The sequence below is a fragment of the Cynocephalus volans genome, chromosome 4 (genome assembly GCF_027409185.1).
Source record: "Cynocephalus volans isolate mCynVol1 chromosome 4, mCynVol1.pri, whole genome shotgun sequence".
NCBI classification, from domain to species: Eukaryota; Metazoa; Chordata; class Mammalia; order Dermoptera; family Cynocephalidae; genus Cynocephalus; species Cynocephalus volans.
Window position 1 is genome coordinate 157,938,684 of NC_084463.1, and position 23,590 is coordinate 157,962,273.

Here is a 23,590-nt window from a genome sequence, read left to right on the forward strand (position 1 = left end):
TTGAACTATCTTCAAGTGGAATTAAATTTGCTAGAGGGACAAATAGAGGAATGACTTTGTGTTTATGAAAACTATTCACTGGCATTTGTGAATCCATGGTGCATTTCAAAATAATTCAGTTTTCCAAATGTCCTCTTAACGACACCGCTGTCCACACACAGTCATACTACCTGAAGTGAAGTAGGTATACCTTGAGGCTGCAGTCCCTGCTATCTCTCATTGCTGGAACTCTGAAGACTAGCCCAGCCCCTCCCCAGTCTCCTGACACTGCTCCTACCCTCAAATGCAGGAACCAGGGCCTCAGAGCATAAGAGCTTGCAAGTCTGGGCCCCTGCAGGACTTTGAGGGATAACTTGGAGCATCCCCACCCAGGACTGAGAGAGGACAGGGGTAGGTAGAGGGTGATGAAGACATCAAGGAGAACAGGGGACAGGTGGTAATGAGAGTGGGCAGGCGGGGGGTCGGGCAAAGGGAGGCCAGCTGGGATGGTCCCTCAACGTGCTCCTCCAGCCCCTATGCCCCTCCCCCGCTGTCCCTTCTATGGCATGGTCACTGCAGGAGGGAGAACTCCTGTTCTCTGGCCACTGCCTCCAGCCTGGGCCTAATGAAGAAGAGGGTGGCTGAGAAGTTTCTTGAGTTTGAATGGCCGGTCGCTGTGTTCTTTCTCCATCCTCCTTGCCACCCTGACCATCCCAGCCAATCAGATCTCTCCCTGGGAACTCAGGAATCATAACAGGCCTCGTCATCCCTGGTCAGTGTATTATTTCCATGGCTTTATTTCCAGTGTTCAAAGCATTCCCGTTTTTCATGTCCATCACACCGTTTGGTCCGTGTCTGTCAGCAGAGGAGCATTCTGCGATCAGAGGGGCTAGGACAACATCCAGCCACATGGTGCTCAAAAAAATGTGTTGAATAAATGGACACTGAGGGCCACCACTGGCTTACATCACTGCTTCCTCAAGCTCAAAAAAAATTTAATTGATATATCATTGGACAACCTGAGTAGCTCTGCCCAGGGGATCTTCCCAGCACCCTAATGGGCATCTCTCCTAGCTGTGTGCACAAGTGCACTCCCATCCCCCACTCACCCCACCCTCCGGACTCCAGGGCCACACATCTCGGGCAGCATGCATGCTCTGTCCCACCCCAGCTTCAGAGGTGAGGAACAAGAACTGGACTTCAAGCTGTGGATGAGTGAAAGAAGCACCTTGCAGGGTGCCCAGGCCCAGGTAGGACAGAGGCAGCTGCACACAGAGGTGTGTGCCCGTGTGTACATGCTCACGCTCTTGAGTGCATGTGACCCAGGGCACTCGGGGGATTATATAGAAGATGGGCTCACACCCACCTCTCAAGGACTCCATACCTACCTTCATGCTCTCATAATCCCATGGCTGTGACATGAAAGCCACCCACTTAAATGTGATGCCCTTGCACGATACATACCCAAATACCTGAATGGACTCTTTGGCCCTATGGATACTGTCCCCATTTTATGGGTGAGGAAACTGAGGCTCAAAGAGGTTGAGTGCCTCGTCCAAGTCACAAAAGCAGCTGTAGGTCGGTCGTCTGAAGAAAAGCAGCAGGGGATCAAAGGCCTCCCTCCTGACCTACCTCTTTGCAAAACCCTTGAGCTCTGAAATCCGCAGGAAACAGGCTCTGCTGGCTGCAGTGGGAATGGACAAAGCTGGGGAATGCACGTCTGAAATCCAAGCAAGGACAGGTGGAGTCCACGCTGGACAGGAGACCCCACTGCTGCGTGCAAAGACCCACTGACAAGCTGGGCCTGGGGGGGCTGGCAGGGGGGACCTACTATCTCTGATCTAGGGGAATCCAAGCGCAGAGCTGCCTCCACTGGCAGAAAGGTGGCAGCTCTAGGGAATGGAGAGGGGGACTAGTTTGGTCTCACCATTTCAGTACAAGAAGGCACCACCCTCTGCCCAGCAATGACCAACAATAAGAGCCGGTTACTAGAAAGCTGCCCACCATGTGCTGTCTGCAAAATGGGAAACCAAAAGGAGATTTTGGTCAGAAGAGATTTTTCATAATTTTTAGCCCTAAAATGAACTAGAAGGAACCATAAATATATCTAATATGAGATCAGACTCTTATTTCAAAGAGGAAACTGAAGAGGGCCAGAGAGGGCAGGGTCCAGCAAACCCACAGCCAAGTCAGGAATAGACGGCAGGCCTGTGACTCACAGCCAGAGCCCTTTCTAGCACTCCAAGAGGCCTTTTTTCCTTTCACATCTGTATCCTTTTACCCGTTTAGAACCATTTCTGGATCTTGTATTCAGATCTGAAGATGCAAGGTTGGGGGGTGGATCCTAGGGGTTGGGCCACCAGTGTGCCCAGCCTCTCTTGATTTCACCACGATGGTGCAGCCAGCCTCACCATGGGAATCAAGAAGCAAAGAATCCCTCCCATTACCTATGGGGAGGTCACCACATTAAAGTCACTCATGAAACTAGCAATGCCACTGGGTGGATCCAGTGTGAACAGGCTGGTGTGCAGCCTCCCCAGGCTCATCCCCCAACACAGAATGCAAAGGCACGAGACATCAGGGTTAATAAACAGCTTTATTTGCCTTGTACAGCATCATTTTTCTTACATTCTCAATTAACTTGCCATTAAAGTGCTGGAAAATTTCTTAATCATGATAACATTTGTTAAAAGAAATCAGAACTAGTATCAGGAACATGGCAGTCATGAATAAAAACATATCTCTTACAAAACACAGAATGGAAGCCCCTCATGTTGAGCTGGTGGGTTGGACAATTTGCAAACAAATTCTAATTCCCTCTCACCATGAGCACCAAACCGGCTGGGACCACCACCCCTGGGGGAAAAAAGCAATGCTAAAGAAGTCTAAAAACACCCACACACCCTGGCTGCCGCCCCCTCTGGGCCATCTTTGGGTGCTTGCTGTTTGAACAGAGCCGATCTTAGGAGAAATTGAGACCTGGCCCCCTCTACTGCCTTTTACCCCACCCTCCCTCACTAACAAAAGCCCCCAAAAGTCATTACAATGAAAAAGTGGGTTTCCATTACCCAAATACTAACAATGTTCAGTAAAAATGAGGATAATAAACAACAAAAGCTCGCTTAGTAAACAGAAGCTCTCAGCGTTCAATGCAAAAAAACTGAAATCTTAAGGCAAATACTGTTGACTTTGCACATGGACTGGACAAACTTGGAACTCTTTACCTATCTGGATAGTTCCAGGAGCCTAAAGGCGATTGGTTTTTCAGCGCTTGCCAGCAGGAGAGGCAAGATCTTTTGCATTATTGCTGAGGCTGTCGGCGTGTTCCTCTTTGGATTTATATACAAACACACCCAAGGCTGATGTATTTTTATACATATATGTACACACATACAAAGGCCTGTTACTCTTTCTTTGTAGAGATTGTCAGCTCCACCTCGGGAAGCTGGATGCCAACCTTCGTCCCACTGTCATTGCTAGAAGAAGAGGACAGCCGGGACTTCTTAGAGGCCAAGGACACTCCACTCCCCTGTAACTTGCCTGTCTCATCATCACTGCCCGTCACCTCGTAATGGCCTTTGCTCTTTGAAAATCCCCCAAAGGTACCGAATTTCAGCTTCCCTTGCTTCCCTTTAACTTTCCCACCTTCTAGTGACACTTCCCCACCTTCAAACTCCAAAGTCCCCGTCGGGGTGGAAGGTGCAGAGAACTCCCTCTCATCACTGAAAGAATTTGAGCGATGCCGTGGCTTCTTACTTTTAAATAAGGAGAATTTGCCTTTGGGTGAGGATGCTTCGGCCTCTGCCTCTCCTTCCAGAGAGCCCAGGCTAGCCTTCGAGCTTTTCAGGTCACCTTTGGACCCAGAAATGGATGCTTCCGGAGAGCTGGTTATACCACCTTTCCCTTTAGGTTTGGAAAAATTAAACTTGGGCATTTTGATTTTGGACTTTTTAAGTTTTCCTTCAGACTCTTCCCACTCGCCTTCTCCGGCACCAGCCTGAACGTTGGCTTCCACTTTAGGGAAGTTAATATCCACCCCCACTTCTCTGCCAACCAGCTCACGGCCAGAGAAGGTAAATTTGGGGATCTTCATCTTGGGGAATGTTACTTTTCCAGATCCACTTTCTAAGTGACCTTGAGGCCCGGACACACTCAGCCCAGGACCTTGGAGTCCAACCTGACCTCCTTTCACACCTCCTTCCACCTTTGGTCCTGAGAAATGAAGGCCCCCAGCAAACTTAGATGCATCCAAGTTGACAGCGGAGGAGACCTGAGGTCCCTTCCACTCACCCCTGGAACCTTTGACACTCACGTGCCCTTCGCCCAGACTGATATCTGGGGAACTGACACCCCCTGAAACATCCACACCTCCTTGGATGTTTGGGCCCTTCAAGCTGACACCAAAATCTGACTCAGGAGATGCCATATTAAAGGAAGGCCCCTTCACACTGATATCAGGAGCAGCCCCATGGAAACCTATTCCTGAACCTTTCAGATCGCCTTTGATTTCAGGACCAGAAATACACCCAGTTGGGAGTTTCACATTCACACCAGGCAGGTCCACATCACATCCAGAGGACTTAATTCCAGGCATTTGGAGGTTTCCTTCTGGACTGTGAACACTGATGCCCGGAAGACCTCCTCTGACAGTGGGGCCTTTCATCTCACTGGTAGCCCCGAGGCTCCCTTTCACTTTTGGTCCTTCCAAGTTAAAGTCCACATCCGGTGCTGAAATCTGAGGTCCTCTGATGTTTACATCCATGCCTGGCCCCTTCAGTCCTCCAGCAACATGAGGCCCCTTGACATTAATGTCCAAGTCAGACCCTGGAGTAGAGATGCCAAACTGGGGCAGCTTCATTTTGGGAAGCTTAATATGACCTTCACATGCCTCCAAGCTTAGATCAGGAGCTCCTACGGATACTTTAGGGCACTCGATGTCACCAGAGACAGCCAGGTCTCCTTTCAAAGTTGGTCCTTTCAAGTTCAGGTCAAGGTCAGGTCCAGAGACTTTTGGCATAGAGAGGTTCACTGAAGGCAAGTCCACTCCTGTCCCCTTCAGAGAGACATCAGGTCCTTCAAGCTTAATACCTGGTGCACTCAAGCCTCCTTCAAGAGAGGGCAGCTGGGCGTGGACCTCAGCTCCCTCCCCCTCCATTTTCACACCAGGGACACCGATCTTGGGCACTGAAAACTTGGGGAACTTGATTTTCGCTTCTGGACCTTGAAGATCTATGTCTGGTCCTTCCAGTCCCACACTGGGAACATCACCCTTTATCTTTGGTCCTTTCAAGTTAACAGTCGCATCAGGGATGGAGACTTGAGGAGCAGAAATGCCAAAAGATGGTGCTTTGATTTTAGCATCTGGGCCTTCAATGTTGATGTCAGGGGCATCCAAGTTTGCCTGCACCCTAGGACCTTTCAAATCACCTTCTATTTTTGGCCCTGAGATATCCGCACCTGGCACCTTGAACTTGGGAGCCTTCACTTTGATGTCAGGACCTTCCACATGAATCCTTGGTGAAGAAATATCCACATTAGGTGCTTGGATTTCACCCTCCATTCTGGGGCTAGGCAGGGGGGCCTCAGCTTTAAATTTAGATGATTTAATGTCAAACTCTACGTCTGGGAAGTACATTTTTCCAAACATAGGTTTCTTGGTTTTGGGAGATTTCACATCAACTTTGAGTGAGGCATCCGGTCCAGCAACATTGACATCTACATCAGGAGACTTGAGATTAGCATCAATTTCACCTCCAGGAACGTTCAAATCAAATCCCTGTTTTTTGCCCTTAATTTTAGGACCACTCATATGAATTTTAGGCATTTTAAACTTACTTTTCTTGACCTTGCCACCAACACTAATTTCAGGAGTCTCAAGGTTCAACTCTGCCTCAGGAACAGTCACATCTAGTGAAGGTGACTTAATGTCAGCTTTGGGGCTTTTTGCCCCAAATCCAAACTTGGGTTTCTTAAATTTGGGAATTTTAACATCTGGCCCCTCCATGTTAATATCTGGATTCTCCATGTGTACATCTAAGTTTGGAGCTTCTAAATCAACTCTGGGCCCCTTGAGGTCCATTTCACCACCTTCCACCTTGGGACCAGAAACTCCAATTTTTGGTGCCTTGAGATGCAAATCAACATCAGGAGAAGTTACTTTAGGAGCGGATATATCCAGTGATGGCATCTTCAAATGTGGGCCACTGAGTTTGGCAGAAGGGCCTTCAAAATCCAGACGTGGACCTGTAAGTTCTATTTCTGGGCCTTTGAAAGTACCTTCAGTCTTAGGGACAGACACATCATAACCTCCTTTTACTTTGGGTGCTTTCAAATCCAGGTCAACATCTGGCATGGAGATCCTGGGAGTCTTGATATTTATCTCAGGCATCTTGAACTTGGGGCCCTTCAGTTTCGCATCTGGACCTTCGATATTCACATCTGGAACTTCAATGTCCACCTTGGGTCCCAAGACATCAATGTCAGTCTTGGGCAAGTTCACATCCACTTCTAGGCCCTCTCCTTTGAAGCCAGGCATGCTGAACTTGGGCATTTTCACCTTGGGCATCTTCAGGTGCCAGTCTGGGCCATGAACATCCACATCAGGGGCATCGATGTCCACCTTGGGGCCTTTGATGTCAACATCAGGGCCCTTAAAATCACCTTCCACCTTAGGCAGGGAAACTTCCATATCACCCTTCACTTTGGGACCTTTCAGGTTTAAGTCAATGTCAGGCATGGAGATCTTGGGGGCTTTGATGTTCATCTCTGGCATCTTGAACTTGGGACCCTTCAGTTTTGCATCTGGACCTTCGATATTCACATCTGGAACATCAATGTCGACTTTGGGTCCTGAGACGTCAATGTTGGCCTTGGGCAGGTTCACATCCACTTCTGGGCCCTCTCCTTTGATGCCAGGCATGCTGAACTTGGGCATTTTCACCTTGGGCATTTTCAGGTGCCAGTCTGGGCCATGAACGTCTATGTCAGGGACATCCATGTCCACTTGGGGACCTTTGATGTCAACTTCAGGACCCTTGAGGTCTCCTTCCACTTTGGGCAGAGACACATCCACATCGCCCTTTACTTTGGGACCCTTCAGATTCAGGTCAACTTCAGGCATGGAGATCTTGGGTGCCTTGAGGTGCAGGTCAGGCATTTTAAACTTGGGGCCCTTCAGTTTTCCTTCTGGACCATGAATGTCAATGTCAGGAGTGTCTATGTCCAGCTTAGGGCCTTTGACATCTACTTTGGGGCCTTTAAGATCCCCTTCTACTTTAGGAATGGAAATGTCCAAATCTCCTTTTATCTTAGGTCCTTTCAAGTTTAAATCAATGTCACTCATGGAAATTTGTGGGGTTTTGAAGTGGACATCAGGCATCTTAAATTTGGGACTTTTGAGTTTCCCTTCAGGACCTTCAATGTCCAACTCCGGCCCTTTCAGATCACCTTCCACCTTGGGAAGTGAGATGTCCACATCTCCCTGTACCTTTGGCCCTTTGAGATTTAAGTCCAAGTCAGGCATGGAAATCTTGGGGGCTTTGATGTGCATCTCTGGCATCTTAAATTTGGGCCCCTTCAGTTTCCCTTCTGGACCTTCAATACTAACATCAGGAGTATCAATGTCCACCTTGGGTCCCTTGATATCAATTTCAGGGCCCTTGAGATCACCTTCCATATGGGGCAAAGAGACATTCACATCACCCTTCACTTTGGGACCCTTCAAGTTAAAGTCGAGATCAGGCATGGAGATCTTGGGGGCTTTGATGTTCATCTCTGGCATCTTGAACTTCGGGCCCTTCAGTTTTGCACCTGGACCTTCAATATTCACATCAGGGGCATCAAAGTCCACTTTGGGACCTTTGATGTCAACATCAGGGCCTTTTAGGTCACCTTCCACCTTAGGAAGGGAAACATCCACATCACTCTTTACTTTGGGACCTTTCAGGTGCAAGTCAAAGTCAGGCATGGAGATCTTGGGGGCTTTGATGTTCATCTCTGGCATCTTGAACTTGGGACCCTTCAGTTTTGCATCTGGACCTTCGATATTCACATCTGGAACATCAATGTCGACTTTGGGCCCTGAGACATCAATGTTGGCCTTGGGAAGGTTCACGTCCACTTCGGGACCCTCTCCTTTGAAACCTGGCATGCTGAACTTGGGCATTTTCACCTTAGGCATCTTCAGATGCCAGTCTGGACCATGCACATCCACATCTGGGGCATGGATGTCCAATTTGGGGCCCTTGAGGTCAACTTCAGGTCCCTTGAGGTCTCCTTCCACTTTGGGCAGAGACACATCCACCTCTCCCTTCACCTTTGGACCCTTCAGATTCAGGTCAACTTCAGGCATGGAGATCTTGGGTGCCTTGAGGTGCAGGTCAGGCATTTTAAACTTGGGGCCCTTCAGTTTTCCTTCTGGACCATGAATGTCAATGTCAGGAGTGTCAATGTCCACCTTGGGACCTGAGACATCGATGTCAGCTTTGGGCAAATGAACATCCAGTTCTGGGCCTTCTCCTTTGAAGCCGGGCATGCTGAACTTGGGCATTTTCACCTTGGGCATCTTCAGGTGCCAGTCTGGGCCATGAACATCCACATCTGGAACATCAATGTCAACCTTAGGGCCTCTGAGGTCAACTTCAGGAGCCTGTATGTCACCTTCCACCTTAGGCAAAGAAATGTCCACATCTCCCTTCACCTTAGGACTTTTCAAGTGTAAATCAATGTCAGGCATAGAGATCTTGGGGGCTTTGATGTTCATCTCTGGCATCTTGAACTTGGGGCCCTTCAGTTTTGCCTCTGGACCTTCAATATTCACATCTGGAACATCAATGTCCACCTTGGGTCCTGAGACGTCAATGTCGGCCTTGGGCAGGTTCACGTCCACTTCTGGACCCTCTCCTTTGAAGCCGGGCATGCTGAACTTAGGCATTTTTATCTTGGGCATCTTCAGGTGCCAGTCTGGGCCATGAACATCCACTTCTGGGGCATCAATGTCCACTTTGGGCCCTTTAATATCCACCTCTGGAACTTTAATCTCACCTTCCACTTTTGGTAGCGACACATCCACATCACTCTTCACTTTGGGCCCTTTCAGGTTAAGATCAATGTCAGGCATGGAAATCTTGGGGGCTTTGATGTTCATCTCTGGCATCTTGAACTTGGGACCTTTCAACTTTCCCTCCGGTCCTTCAATATGAACGTCAGGGCCTTCAATGTCCACCTTGGGTCCTGAGGCATCAATGGCAGCCTTGGGCAGGTTCACGTCCACTTCGGGACCCTCTCCTTTGAAGCCAGGCATGCTGAACTTGGGCATTTTCACCTTGGGCATCTTCAGGTGCCAGTCTGGGCCATGAACATCCACACCTGGGGCATTAATGTCCATTTTCGGGCCTTTGATGTCAACCTCAGGTCCTTTTAGATCCCCTTCAATCCCGGGAAGGGAAACATCCACATCACCCTTCATCTTGGGGCCCTTCAGGTTTAAATCAATGTCAGGCATTGATATTTTGGGGGCCTTTAGGTGCATCTCTGGCATCTTAAACTTGGGACCTTTCAATTTGCCCTCTGGGCCTTCAATGTTAATATCAGGAGTGTCAATGTCCACTGTAGGCCCCTTGATGTCCACTTCAGGGCCCTTGACATCACCTTCCACTTTGGGCAAAGACACATCCACATCAGTCTTCATTTTGGGGACCTTCAGGTTTAGATCAATGTCAGGCATGGAAATCTTGGGAGCTTTGATGTTCATCTCTGGCATCTTGAACTTGGGGCCCTTCAGTTTTGCATCTGGACCTTCAATATTCACATCTGGAATATCAATGTTGACTTTGGGCCCTGAGACATCAATGTCAGCCTTGGGCAGGTTCACATCCACTTCAGGACCCTCTCCTTTAAAGCCAGGCATGCTGAACTTGGGCATTTTCACCTTAGGCATCTTCAGATGCCAGTCTGGGCCATGCACATCCACATCTGGGGCATTAATGTCCACTTTGGGGCCTTTGATATCAACTTCTGGCCCTTTCAAATCCCCTTCAAGTTTGGGAAGAGAAATATCCACACCACCTTTCCCCTTGTGGCCCTTCAGATTTAAGTCAACATCAGGCATGGAGACCTTGGGAGCTTTGACATGCATCTCAGGCATCTTGAATTTTGGACCTTTTAAGCCTCCTTCTGGACCTTCCACATTGATTTCTGGGCTCTCAATATTCACACTGGGACCCTCTATGTTGATGTCTCCTTTTGGTAGATCCACAGACACATCTGCCCCTTCTGCTTTTAAGCCAGGCACACTGAATTTTGGCATTTTCATCTTGGGCATTTTCAGATTCCAATCTGGGCCATGAACATCCACATCAGGTGCATTAAGGTGGACTTCTGGTGCCTTAAAATCCACTTTGGGACCTTTAAAGTCACCTTCTAAATTAGGACCTGCAACATCAAAGTCTCCTTTGACTTTAGGACTTTTCAAATTTAACTCCACATCAGGCATAGAAACTTTGGGAGATGAAATACTCAGAAAAGGCATTTTAAACTTGGATCCTTTCACTTTTCCTTGGACATCAATATCAGGAGCATTAATATCAACTTTTGGTCCTGTTACATCAATATCTGGCTTTTTAACTTTAACATCCACCTCAGGAGTCTGAACTTTGGAGCCTGAAAAATTAAATTTGGGGAGCTTAAAACGAGATTTCTTAGACTTGGCTTCAATATTGAGCTTAGGAACAGAAATGTCCACTTCAGGGCCCTTTACATCCAGTTTAGGAGCTTTAATGTCACCTTCCAATCTGGGCCCAGAAACATCAACATCTCCCTTCAGCTTCGAGCCTTTCAAATTCAAGTCAATATCTGGCATGGAGATCTTGGGCATGTTTACATGCATGTCAGGCATCTTCAGTTTGGGACCTTTTAATTTGCCCTCTGGGCCATGAATGTCAATATCTGGAGTATCCACATCTACTTTTGGGCCCCTTATGTCAAGAGTAGGTCCTTTCAAATCACCTTCTACATTTGGAAGTGAAAGATCCACATCTCCTTTTATTTTAGGACCTTTAAGATTAAGGTCCAAATCTGGCATAGAGATCTTAGGAGCCTTGATGTTCATCTCTGGCATCTTGAACTTGGGGCCCTTCAGTTTTGCATCTGGACCTTCAATATTCACATCTGGAACATCAATGTCCACCTTGGGTCCTGAGACGTCAATGTCGGCCTTGGGCAGGTTCACGTCCACTTCTGGGCCCTCTCCTTTGAAGCCGGGCATGCTGAACTTGGGCATTTTTATCTTGGGCATCTTCAGGTGCCAGTCTGGGCCATGAACATCCACATCTGGGGCATCAATATCCACTTTGGGCCCTTTAATATCCACCTCTGGAGCTTTAATCTCACCTTCCACTTTTGGTAGAGACACATCCATATCACCCTTCACTTTGGGCCCTTTCAGGTTAAGATCAATGTCAGGCATGGAAATCTTGGGGGCTTTGATGTTCATCTCTGGCATCTTGAACTTGGGACCTTTCAGCTTTCCCTCTGGTCCTTCAATATGAACGTCAGGGCCTTCAATGTCCACCTTGGGTCCTGAGACATCAATGTCAGCCTTGGGCAGGTTCACGTCCACTTCGGGACCCTCTCCTTTGAAGCCAGGCATGCTGAACTTGGGCATTTTCACCTTGGGCATCTTCAGGTGCCAGTCTGGGCCATGAACATCAACATCCGGGGCACTAAGGTCCACTCCGGGGCCTTTGAGGTCAACCTCAGGGCCTCTGAGGTCACCTTCCACATTGGGCAGAGAAAAATCCACATCACCCTTTACCTTGGGACCTTTCAGATGCAAGTCAAAGTCAGGCATGGAAATCTTGGGGGCTTTGATGTTCATCTCGGGCATCTTGAACTTAGGACCTTTCAACTTTCCTTCTGGGCCTTCAATACTAACATCTGGGCCTTCAATATCTAACTTGGGTCCTGAAACATCAATGTCAGCCTTGGGCAGGTTCACATCCACTTCTGGGCCTTCTCCTTTGAAGCCAGGCATGCTGAACTTGGGCATTTTCATTTTGGGCATCTTCAGGTGCCAATCTGGGCCCTGAACATCAACATCTGGGACATTAATGTCCACTTTGGGGCCTTTGAGATCAACTTCAGGTCCTTTCAGATCTCCCTCAATCTTAGGACCTGATACATCCACACCTCCTTTTAATTTTGGACCTGTTAGATTAAGGTCAATATCTGGCATGGAAATCTTTGGAGTCTTCAAATGCATTTCAGGCATCTTAAACTTTGGACTTTTCCACTTTCCTTCAGGCCCATCAATATTCACATCAGGACATTCGATGTCTACTTTCGGTCCTGAGACATCAATGTCAGCCTTCGGCAAGTTCACATCCACATCTGGGCCCTCTCCTTTAAAGCCAGGCATGCTGAACTTAGGCATTTTCATCTTGGGCATCTTCAGGTGCCAGTCTGGGCCATGAACATCCACATCAGGGGCATTGATGTCCACTTTGGGGCCTTTGATGTCAACTTTGGGGCCCTTTAGGTCACCTTCCACCTTTGGCAGGGTAACATCCACATCGCCTTTGACCTTCGGAGCTTTCAAATTTAGATCTATGTCAGGCAGGGAGATCTTTGGGGCTTTAATGTTCATCTCAGGCACCTTGAACTTGGGACCTTTCAACTTTCCTTCTGGTCCTTCAATGTTAACATCAGGGCCTTCAATGTCCACCTGAGGTCCTGAGACATCAATATTGGCTTTGGGCAGGTTCACATCCACTTCGGGACCCTCTCCTTTGAAGCCAGGCATGCTGAACTTAGGCATTTTCACCTTGGGCATCTTCAGGTGCCAGTCAGGGCCTTGAACATCCACATCTGGGGCATCGATATCTACTTTGGGACACTTAATGTCCACTTTGGGGCTCTTGAGGTCACCTTCCACTTTGGGCAGAGAAACATCCACATCACCCTTTACTTTGGGACCTTTCAGATGCAAGTCAAAGTCAGGCATGGAGATCTTGGGGGCTTTGATGTTCATCTCAGGCATCTTGAACTTAGGACCTTTCAACTTTCCTTCTGGTCCTTCAATATTAAAATCAGGGCCTTCAATGTCTACCTTAGGTCCTGAGATATCAACATCAGTCTTGGGCAGGTTCACATTCACATCAGGGCCCTCACCTTTGAAGCCAGGCATGCTGAACTTGGGCATTTTCACCTTGGGCATCTTCAGGTGCCAGTCTGGGCCATGAACATCAACATCTGGGACATCAATGTCCACTTTGGGCCCTTTGATTTCCACATCCGGCACTTTCATTTCACCTTCTATCTTGGGCACAGATACATCCAGATCCCCTTTGACTTTGGGGCCTTTCAAGTTTAAGTCAACATCAGGCATGGAGATCTTGGGGGCCTTGAAGTGCATCTCAGGCATCTTAAACTTGGGACCCTTCAGCTTCCCTTCTGGACCCTCAAGGCTCACATCTGGAGCTTCAATGTCCACTTTGGGTCCTGAGACATCAATGCCAGTCTTAGGCAGGTTCACATCCACTTCTGGGCCCTCTGCTTTGAAGCCAGGCATGCTGAACTTGGGTATTTTCATCTTGGGCATTTTCAGGTGCCAGTCTGGGCCATGAACATCAACATCTGGGACATCAATGTCCACTTTGGGCCCTTTGATTTCCACATCCGGCACTTTCATTTCACCTTCTATCTTGGGCACAGACACATCCAGATCCCCTTTGACTTTGGGGCCTTTCAAGTTTAAGTCCACATCAGGCATGGAGATCTTGGGCGCCTTGAAGTGCATCTCAGGCATCTTAAACTTGGGACCCTTCAGCTTCCCTTCTGGACCCTCAAGGCTCACATCTGGGGCTTCAATGCCCACTTTGGGTCCCGAGACATCAATGCCAGTCTTAGGCAGGTTCACATCCACTTCTGGGCCCTCTGCTTTGAAGCCAGGCATGCTGAACTTGGGCATTTTCATCTTGGGCATCTTCAGGTGCCAGTCTGGGCCATGAACATCAACATCTGGGACATCAATGTCCACTTTGGGCCCTTTGATTTCCACATCTGGCACTTTCATTTCACCTTCTATCTTGGGCACAGATACATCCAGATCCCCTTTGATTTTGGGGCCTTTCAAGTTTAAGTCAACATCAGGCATGGAGACCTTGGGGGCCTTGAAGTGCATCTCAGGCATCTTAAACTTGGGACCCTTCAGCTTCCCTTCTGGACCCTCAAGGCTCACATCTGGTGCCTCAATGTCCACTTTTGGTCCTGAGATGTCAATGTCAGTCTTGGGCAGGTTCACGTCCACATCTGGGCCCTCTGCTTTGAAGCCAGGCATGCTGAACTTGGGCATTTTCATCTTGGGCATCTTCAGGTGCCAGTCTGGGCCATGAACATCAACATCTGGGACATCAATGTCCACTTTGGGCCCTTTGATTTCCATATCTGGTACTTTCATCTTACCTTCTACTTTGGGCACAGACACATCCACATCCCCTTTGACTTTGGGGCTTTTTAAGTGTAAGTCCACATCAGGCACTGAGATCTTGGGGGCCTTGAAATGCATGTCTGGCATCTTAAACTTGGGACCTTTCACCTTTGCATCAGGACATTCCAGATCAACATCAGGCACCTCCACGTCCACACTGGGGCCTTTCAAATCACCTTCTACTTTTGGCATAGACACATCCAGATCCCCTTTGACTTTAGGGCCTTTTACGTGTAAGTCCACATCAGGCATGGAGATCTTAGGGGCCTTGAAATGCATGTCTGGCATCTTAAACTTGGGGCCTTTCATCTTTGCATCAGGACATTCCAGATCAACATCAGGCACCTCCACATCCACACTGGGTCCTTTCAAATCACCTTCCAATTTTGGCACAGACACATCCAGATCCCCTTTGACTTTGGGACCTTTCAGGTGTAAGTCCACATCAGGCATGGAGATCTTGGGGGCCTTAAAGTGCATCTCAGGCATCTTAAACTTGGGGCCTTTCATCTTTGCATCAGGACATTCTAACTCAACGTCAGGGACTTTCACATCCACACTGGGACCTTTGATATCGACTTGCGGACCTCTGAGATCACCTTCAACTTCTGGCACAGAAACGTCTATCTCTCCTTTCAGTTTGGGTCCCTTCAAATTCAAGTCCACATCTGGCATGGATATCTTGGGAGCTTTGATATTCAACTTGGGCATCTTAAATTTGGGGCCTTTCAATTTTCCTTCTGGTCCCTCAATATCCAAATCAGGAGCATCAATGTCCACACTGGGTCCAGACACATTAATGTCAGCCTTGGGCAGGTTCACGTCCACATCTGGGCCCTCTGCTTTGAAGCCAGGCATGCTGAACTTAGGCATTTTCATCTTGGGCATCTTCAGGCGCCAGTCTGGGCCATGAACATCCACATCTGGGACATCAATGTCCACTTTAGGGCCCTTGAAATCCACATCTGGCACTTTCATTTCACCTTCTACTTTGGGCACAGACACATCTACATCCCCTTTGACTTTGTGGCCTTTTAAGTGTAAGTCCACATCAGGCATGGAGATCTTGGGGGCCTTGAAGTGCATCTCAGGCATCTTAAACTTGGGGCCTTTCAACTTTCCTTCTGGACCTTCAATATCAATATCACCAACATTCACATCCATCTTAGGTGCTTTTACATCAATTTCAGGACCTTTCAACTCTCCTTCTACTTTGGGAAGGGAAACATCCACATCAGTTTTTAGTTTAGGGGCTTTCAGATTAAGTCCAACATCAGGCATAGAGATTTTGTGTGTCTGTATGTGCATGCTTGGCATCTTGAACTTGGGGCCTTTTAGTTTCCCCTCTGGCCCTTCAATATTCACATCTGGAGCATCAATGTCCACCTTGGGTCCTGAGATGTCAACACTGGTCTTGGGCAGGTTCACATCCACTTCTGGGCCCTCTCCTTTGAAGCCGGGCATGCTGAACTTGGGCATTTTCACCTTGGGCATCTTCAGGTGCCAGTCTGGGCCATGAACATCTACCTTTGGTACATTAATGTCCACGTTGGGGCTTTTGATGTCAACATCAGGGGCTTTTAACTCTCCTTCTACTTTTGGAACTGTAACATCAAAATCTCCTTTCATTTTAGGACCTTTCAAATGCAAATCTACATCTGGCATGGATATGTTCGGAGACTTTATATTCATTTCTGGCATCTTAAATTTGGGACCTTTAAGTTTCGCATCTGGACCTTCAATATTCACATCTGGAATATCAATGTCCACCTTCGGTCCTGAGACACCAATAGCGGCCTTGGGCAGGTTCACATCAACATCGGGGCCCTCTCCTTTGAAGCCGGGCATGCCGAACTTGGGCATTTTCACCTTGGGCATCTTTAGGTGCCAATCTGGACCATGCACATCCACATCTGGGGCACTTATGTCAACTTTGGGGGCTTTAATATCCACATCTGGCACTTTCATTTCACCTTCCAATTTAGGCACAGACACATCCACATCTCCCTTTAGTTTTGGCCCCTTAAGATTCAGGTCCACATCAGGCATGGAGACCTTGGGGGCCTTGAAGTGCATTTCAGGCATCTTAAACTTGGGACCCTTCAACTTCCCTTCTGGACCCTCAAGGCTCACATCTGGAGCTTCAATGTCCACTTTGGGTCCTGAGACATCAATGCCAGTCTTGGGCAGGTTCACATCCACTTCTGGGCCCTCTGCTTTGAAGCCAGGCATGCTGAACTTGGGCATTTTCAGCTTGGGCATCTTCAGGTGCCAGTCTGGGCCATGAACATCAACATCTGGGACATCAATGTCCACTTTGGGCCCTTTGATTTCCACATCCGGCACTTTCATTTCACCTTCTATCTTGGGCACAGATACATCCAGATCCCCTTTGACTTTGGGGCCTTTCAAGTTTAAGTCAACATCAGGCATGGAGACCTTGGGGGCCTTGAAGTGCATCTCAGGCATCTTAAACTTGGGACCCTTCAGCTTCCCTTCTGGACCCTCAAGGCTCACATCTGGGGCTTCAATGTCCACTTTTGGTCCCGAGACATCAATGCCAGTCTTGGGCAGGTTCACATCCACTTCTGGGCCCTCTGCTTTGAAGCCAGGCATGCTGAACTTGGGCATTTTCATCTTGGGCATCTTCAGGTGCCAGTCTGGGCCATGAACATCAACATCTGGGACATCAATGTCCACTTTGGGCCCTTTGATTTCCACATCCGGCACTTTCATTTCACCTTCTATCTTGGGCACAGATACATCCAGATCCCCTTTGACTTTGGGGCCTTTCAAGTTTAAGTCAACATCAGGCATGGAGACCTTGGGGGCCTTGAAGTGCATCTCAGGCATCTTAAACTTGGGACCCTTCAGCTTCCCTTCTGGACCCTCAAGGCTCACATCTGGGGCCTCAATGTCCACTTTGGGTCCTGAGATGTCAATGTCAGTCTTGGGCAGGTTCACGTCCACATCTGGGCCCTCTGCTTTGAAGCCAGGCATGCTGAACTTGGGCATTTTCATCTTGGGCATCTTCAGGTGCCAGTCTGGGCCATGAACATCAACATCTGGGACAACAATGTCCACTTTGGGCCCTTTGATTTCCACATCCGGCACTTTCATTTCACCTTCTATCTTGGGCACAGATACATCCAGATCCCCTTTGACTTTGGGGCCTTTCAAGTTTAAGTCAACATCGGGCATGGAGACCTTGGGGGCCTTGAAATGCATCTCAGGCATCTTAAACTTGGGACCCTTCAGCTTCCCTTCTGGACCCTCAAGGCTCACATCTGGGGCTTCAATGTCCACCTTTGGTCCTGAGATGTCAATGTCAGCCTTGGGCAGGTCCACATCCACATCTGGGCCCTCTGCTTTGAAACCTGGCATGCTGAACTTCGGCATTTTTATCTTGGGCATTTTCAGGCTCCAATCTGGACCTTGAACTTCATCTGCTGCTTTAATATCAACCATGGGACCTTTGATGTCCACATCTGGAACTTTCATCTCACCCTCTATTTTTGGTGCAGACACATCTAGATTTCCTTTCATTTGGGGTCCTTTAAGATCAAGGTCAACATCTGGCAGAGACATTTTTGGAGCTTTGAAGTGCATCTCAGGCATCTTAAACTTGGGGCCTTTCAACTTCCCTTCTGGACCTTCAAGGTTCAGGTCTGGAGCACTAATATCTACCTTTGGTGCAGAAATGTCCACATCAGCCTTGGGCAGGTTCACATTCAATTCTGGGTCCTCTCCTTTGAGGCTGGGCATGCTAAATTTGGGCATTTTAATCTTTGGCATTTTCAGATTCCAATCAGGACCATGAACTTCACTATCTGGGGCACTGATATCCAGTTTTGGGCCTTTCAGATCTCCTTCCAGCTTTGGCACTGTGACATCATAGTCTCCCTTTACCTTGGGACTTTTCATATGCAGATCTATCTCAGGCATGGAGATCTTTGGGGTCTTGATATTCATCTCAGGCATCTTAAACTTGGGACCCTTTAACTTCCCTTCAGGTCCTTCAATATTCACATCCGGCAGTTCAATACCCACTTTGGGCCTGGAGACATCAACATCAGCCTTGGGCAGGTTCACATCTACTTCTGGACCCTCTCCTTTGAAGCCAGGCATGCTGAACTTGGGCATTTTCACCTTGGGCATCTTCAGGTGCCAGTCTGGGCCCTGAACATCTACATCCGGGGTACTAATGTCCACTTTGGCACTTTTAAGTTCAACATCAGGAACTTTAATTTCCCCTTCGACCTTTGGCACGGTGACATCATACTCTCCCTTTACACTGGGGCCTTTCAAATGTAAGTCCACATCTGGCATGGAGATCTTTGGGGCTCTGATATTCATCTCCGGCATCTTAAACTTGGGTCCTTTCAATTTCCCTCCTGGTCCCTCAATGCTCACATCTGGAGCACTAACATCTACCTTGGGCCTAGAAATGTCCACATCGGCCTTGGGAAGATTGACTTCCACTTCTGGGCCCTCTCCTTTGAACCCTGGCACACTGAATTTGGGCGTTTTCATCTTGGGCATTTTCAGATGCCAGTCTGGGCCCTGAACATCCACACCTAGGGCATCAGTGTCCACTTCGGGGCCTTTCAGTTCTCCCTCGAGCTTTGGCACTGTTACATCATACTCTCCCTTCACCTTTGTACCTTTCACGTGCAAATCTACATCAGGCATGGAGACCTTTGGGGTCTTGACAGTCACTTCAGGCAGCTTAACATCAGGGCCTTTAAGTTTGCCCCCCAGACCCTCTACGTTGACTTCTGGGGCTTCCACACTGACCTTGGGCCCTAAAATGCTGACATCTCCTTTGGGTAGAGTCATTTCTACACCTAGGCCTTCCCCTTTGACTCCTGGAGTGCTGAACTTGGGCATTTTCATCTTGGGCATTTTCAGGTTCCATTCTGGGCCATGAACTTCCACATCTGGGGCGCTGGTGTCCACTTTGGGGCCTTTGACATCAACTTCAGGGACTTTGATTTTCCCTTCTACTTTTGGGAGTGTGACATCTACACCCCCTTTCACTTTAGGTGCAATCACGTTTAAGTCTACATCTGCCATAGAGATCCTACAGGTTCCTGTTTTGCCAGAAGGACTGCCAAGCTTGGAGCCCATCAAGGTCCCCTCTAGGTTTGGTGTCTCAATGTCCACTTTGGAGCCTTTAACTGCCACTTGAGGGCCTTTAACACCACCTTGCACCCTAGGAGCAGAAACCTTAATATCTCCTTTCAATTGAGAGGACCCGAGGCTCAGATCCACCTCCTGCATAGAGATTTTAGGTTTCTGAATAATCATTTCAGGAGTCTTGACTTTAGCACCCTTCATCTTCCCTTCCAGCCCACCAGGAGCAATCTCAGGCAGGCAGACATCCCCAGAGATCCCAGGAAGAGTCACTTCACCTGTGGGCAGTGTCACATCAATGCTAGCTCCCTCTCCTTTCGAACCCAACACAGAAAATTTGGGGACTTTCATCTTGGGCATATTCAGTTTGCCCCCAGGCCCATGAACATCAACATCAGGGGCTTGAACTTCTACAGTGGGGCCAGTGATGCTGCCCCCGAGTTTGGGAGCAGAGGTGTCCACCCCTATGCTCCCCTGTAGCTTGGCACCTTTCAGGCCTAGGTCACCCTCAAGTGATGGCCCAGTGATTTGGGAGCCCTTCAGCTTCCCCTCAAGCCCCTTAATATTGGCAGAGGGGGCACTGATTTGTAGCTGAGGGTCCTGGATATGCCCACCGATGGTCAAGCCTGGCCGGCCGCCCTTATGCCCCACAGAGAATTCAGGTGCAGAAACACTCAGTCCTGCCTCTGGTGCCTGGCCCTTGGGCCCTGTGGAGACACCAAATTTTGGCACCTTCATGGTTGGAATTTTAATTTTCCCAATATCACCACTCTCGAGGGATGGGCCCTGCACTTCTACTGCCCCTCCCCCAAGAGAAGATGAAATGTCAACTCCTGGAACTTGGACCCCTCCTTTGCCACCCAGGTCTAAGCCCTTCACACTGACACTGATGCCTGGGCTTCCCACCTTTATCCCAGGCACAGTGACCTGGAGCTTCGAGTGGTCAACACCTGGGAGCTCTGGTCCTGAAGCGGAAATGGTCCCTGCTTGGATGTCCACAGCAGAGCCCGTGGTTGGAGAGGCTGCCCCTGAGCCCGAGGGCAGTCTGATTACTGTCTTTCCGGACTGGGTTTCCACGTCGACGTTGGAGATTTCAGTCAGTTCATGCCTTGGAATCTTGATCTTGAATTCAGGGCTGCTGATGTCGGTTTCCTTGGCTCCTTCTCGGCCGGTCACATCCACAGTGTAGGCTGTGACCCTTCTGGTCACCGTAATGGTGCGGCTTTGGGTCTCCCCAGGGTCCCCTTCCACTCCGTCCTCCGACTTCAGCCGAGGCTTGATCTTTGTGGTGTAGATGCGCTGATACTCTTCATCAACCCCGGTCTGCAGAAAGACACGCCCGGCAGAGGTTGCAGCAGAGTCCGCCTGAGTTACCAGACGCCCGGCCGCAGCCCAGCCGACAACACGACTGCCTGTCTCCCAAAGGAGGGACCGTAACAGGGGTCCACGGAGCCTCTTGGGGCAGAGCACAAGGGACCAAAGAAAGGGGCTGACAGCCACATCACAGGAGGAAAACAGAAATTATGTGGGGGAAATTCCGGTAAGCAAAAGCCATCGGGGGAGAGGATGGGGTGTAGACTCCTGGACTGTGTGATGGGAAGGATTTAGAATCATTCAGAGATTCAAATCGGCCTGTTCCTGGGATGCCTCCCAGGCAACCAGACACCTTGGCTCTCAACTCCCAACTCACTGGCTTGCTCGTTTAATTGGGAAGGGATTCCTCCCACTCCTAGGGGCCCCTGGCACACTGGAAAGCACATGGTGAGCCTGTGAGACTGGCTGCGCTTCGGCTAACACTTTCACTTTGGGGACCCTTCATTTGTTCAATAAACAAGCCATCAGCAGGAGCAAAGAAATGTCTCTCCAGGCACTTTGCTGCCCCACCGCTGACTCAGAATGATTTCGGACGTCTGTAAAGAGAAAAATGATGCCTATAAGGCAGATTTGGGCACCTGGAAAATCATTTCAAAGATTTTTGCAAAGCAGCCGACCATCCATCTGGCATGTAGGGCCAGACTGCAGGATTGGTTCCCACAGTGGGCACTCTGAAGAAACTGACAGGAGACTTCTAGGGGCAGTGTCAGCCATATGCCACACATGAGTGGGAAGAAACAGGCTGGCCAAGGGCTCAAGAGAGTGCAGAGCAGTAGAAGGAGGAGAGGAATTATAAGAGAGGTCCAGTAGGTAGACAAGGCTCAGGAAGTGGGCCCACCATGCCAGTGTGGCCAGGGGGAGCACAGGGCACAGGCAGGAAGGCAAGGTACTCACCAGAACCACTTCGGAGCTGTGAGAGCTGAAGACTTCCTGGGTCCAGGTCTGGCCAGGCTCGGGGGAGTGGTCCCCCTTACGGTGAAGCTTCAGGCCTACGGTGTGGTGTCCCATGGTGTTTAGCAGCTGGGTCACCTCCTCCGACTGCAGGTTGTCAAAGTAGAAGGTGGCACCTACGATCTGGTCCCCTGAGCAGGGAGGAGCAAGAAGCACGTAAGACCCACAGGGTCTCCAGGAAACAACACACAACCACCACATGCTGGACACTAGGACTGACTTGCATTTAACCCTCATGACCACCCTGCAAGGTAATACCCATTGCACAGATGAGAAAATCGAGGCTAAGAAGAGCCAACTAATTTGCCCAGATCTGCAAGCTAATGGGTGGTGGAGTCAGACCTGAGGACTAGGCCCTCCACTGCCCCATACCACTGCCTCCCCCAAGGACCACAAGCAAGGGACACAGAGTGTGCAAGGGAGGACATGGCTACTAACCATGCTGATTCCACAGGACCAGGTCCTCCGCAGCCACTTGCCCTCTTCTGCCTGATCCCTGCCCTTCCCACCGACACCCTCATCCACCTTCAAACCCCCAGCACCCAGTCCACCCTCTGGGGTGACTCACCCTCCTTGACCACGCCAGTGCGGGCCGCAGGGGAGTTCTGCAGCACCTCCTGCACAAAGACACCGTCGTCCCTCTGGGCAATGGTCAGCCCGTGGGAGCCGCTGCCCTGCCAGTTGGGCAGCAGCAGCTCCCGGGTCGCCTCCTCCTCCTTCTCCATCTGGGATGAGGTGAGGAAATGGAGCTCAGGTCAGTGGGGCTGCCAGGGCACAAGGGGATGCTGAAGCCAGGGGTCTTTGGTGCCGTGAACTTTCAGGGAGTGGAGCACTCTCTCCAATGCACCTGCCTCCTGGGTGGCACCTGGCTCACCTGCCAGGTGAGGTGATGGGAGGTGGGGCGGTGGAGGGGGTGGTAATCCATCTCACGTCCTTCTACTGTGGAAGTTCTCCCAAGGCACAGAAGAGAGGATGGGAAGGAGACAGTAGAGGCAACTGGCCTCGGAAGTGACCAGCCTTTTATCCCTCTACCCAGGGCCCAGCCTCCCAATGCCACCCAGGTTCTCCACCCTCCCCCCACAAATCCCCTCCACCCCCTCTGCACCCTCCCCACTACTGACCTTTGCAGGATTCAGTTCAGGAGCGAATGCCTTGCCAGGAGCCCGCCCCTCTTTCCTCTTCCTTTCAGCCTTTCTCCTTGGGAGTCTCGGTCACACAGCCTAGGGGAAAGTTCACGGTGATCCTCATACTCGACAGTCGAAACCCCAACCAGTTGTCACCCAAGGATGGCCAGATGCTCTACTCCCCAGACCAAAACCTCGTCCCCCACTGCTGTCATTAATTCCATTCATACATGACTCTCCAGCCTGGCATTGAGGAAAGCAGGTTCAGAGCTGGCCAGACTCAGATTCAAATCCTGGCTCTGCATCCTCCTAGCTGTGGGACCCTGGCCAAGTCCCTTAACTTCTCTGAACCTCTGTGAAAATGCAGATGATAAAGGATTCCCGTAAGGAGTGAAGGACAGAGGAGAGAGCATGGGGGACGAGTGCTGGCACACGGGAGCCCCGCAATATCCACACTGCCATTAGATGCTTCACCACAGCACTGGGAGAGAGACATCATAGTCCCCTTTTTACAGATGGAGAGACTGAGATTCTGAGAGGC

At 49.6% G+C, this 23,590-nt stretch overlaps 1 protein-coding gene across 4 annotated transcripts in view; it reads right to left on the reverse strand.

Moving 5' to 3' along the window:
* Positions 1 to 23,590, reverse strand: part of AHNAK (AHNAK nucleoprotein) — a 105,587-nt gene that overhangs the window by 72,843 nt on the left and 9,154 nt on the right. For 3 of the 4 annotated variants that reach the window (XM_063092651.1, XM_063092652.1, XM_063092650.1), the window contains exons 2-4: positions 23,047 to 23,145; positions 22,494 to 22,650; positions 21,869 to 22,056 (exon numbers count right to left, since the gene is read on the reverse strand). In XM_063092651.1, the coding sequence (XP_062948721.1) occupies positions 21,869 to 22,056; positions 22,494 to 22,650 (345 nt within the window). In that variant the 5' untranslated portion in view covers positions 23,047 to 23,145. Of the gene's footprint in view, positions 1 to 2,556; positions 20,924 to 21,868; positions 22,057 to 22,493; positions 22,651 to 23,046; positions 23,146 to 23,590 lie in introns of those variants that run through there. The other variant, XM_063092648.1, reaches the window with a different exon arrangement.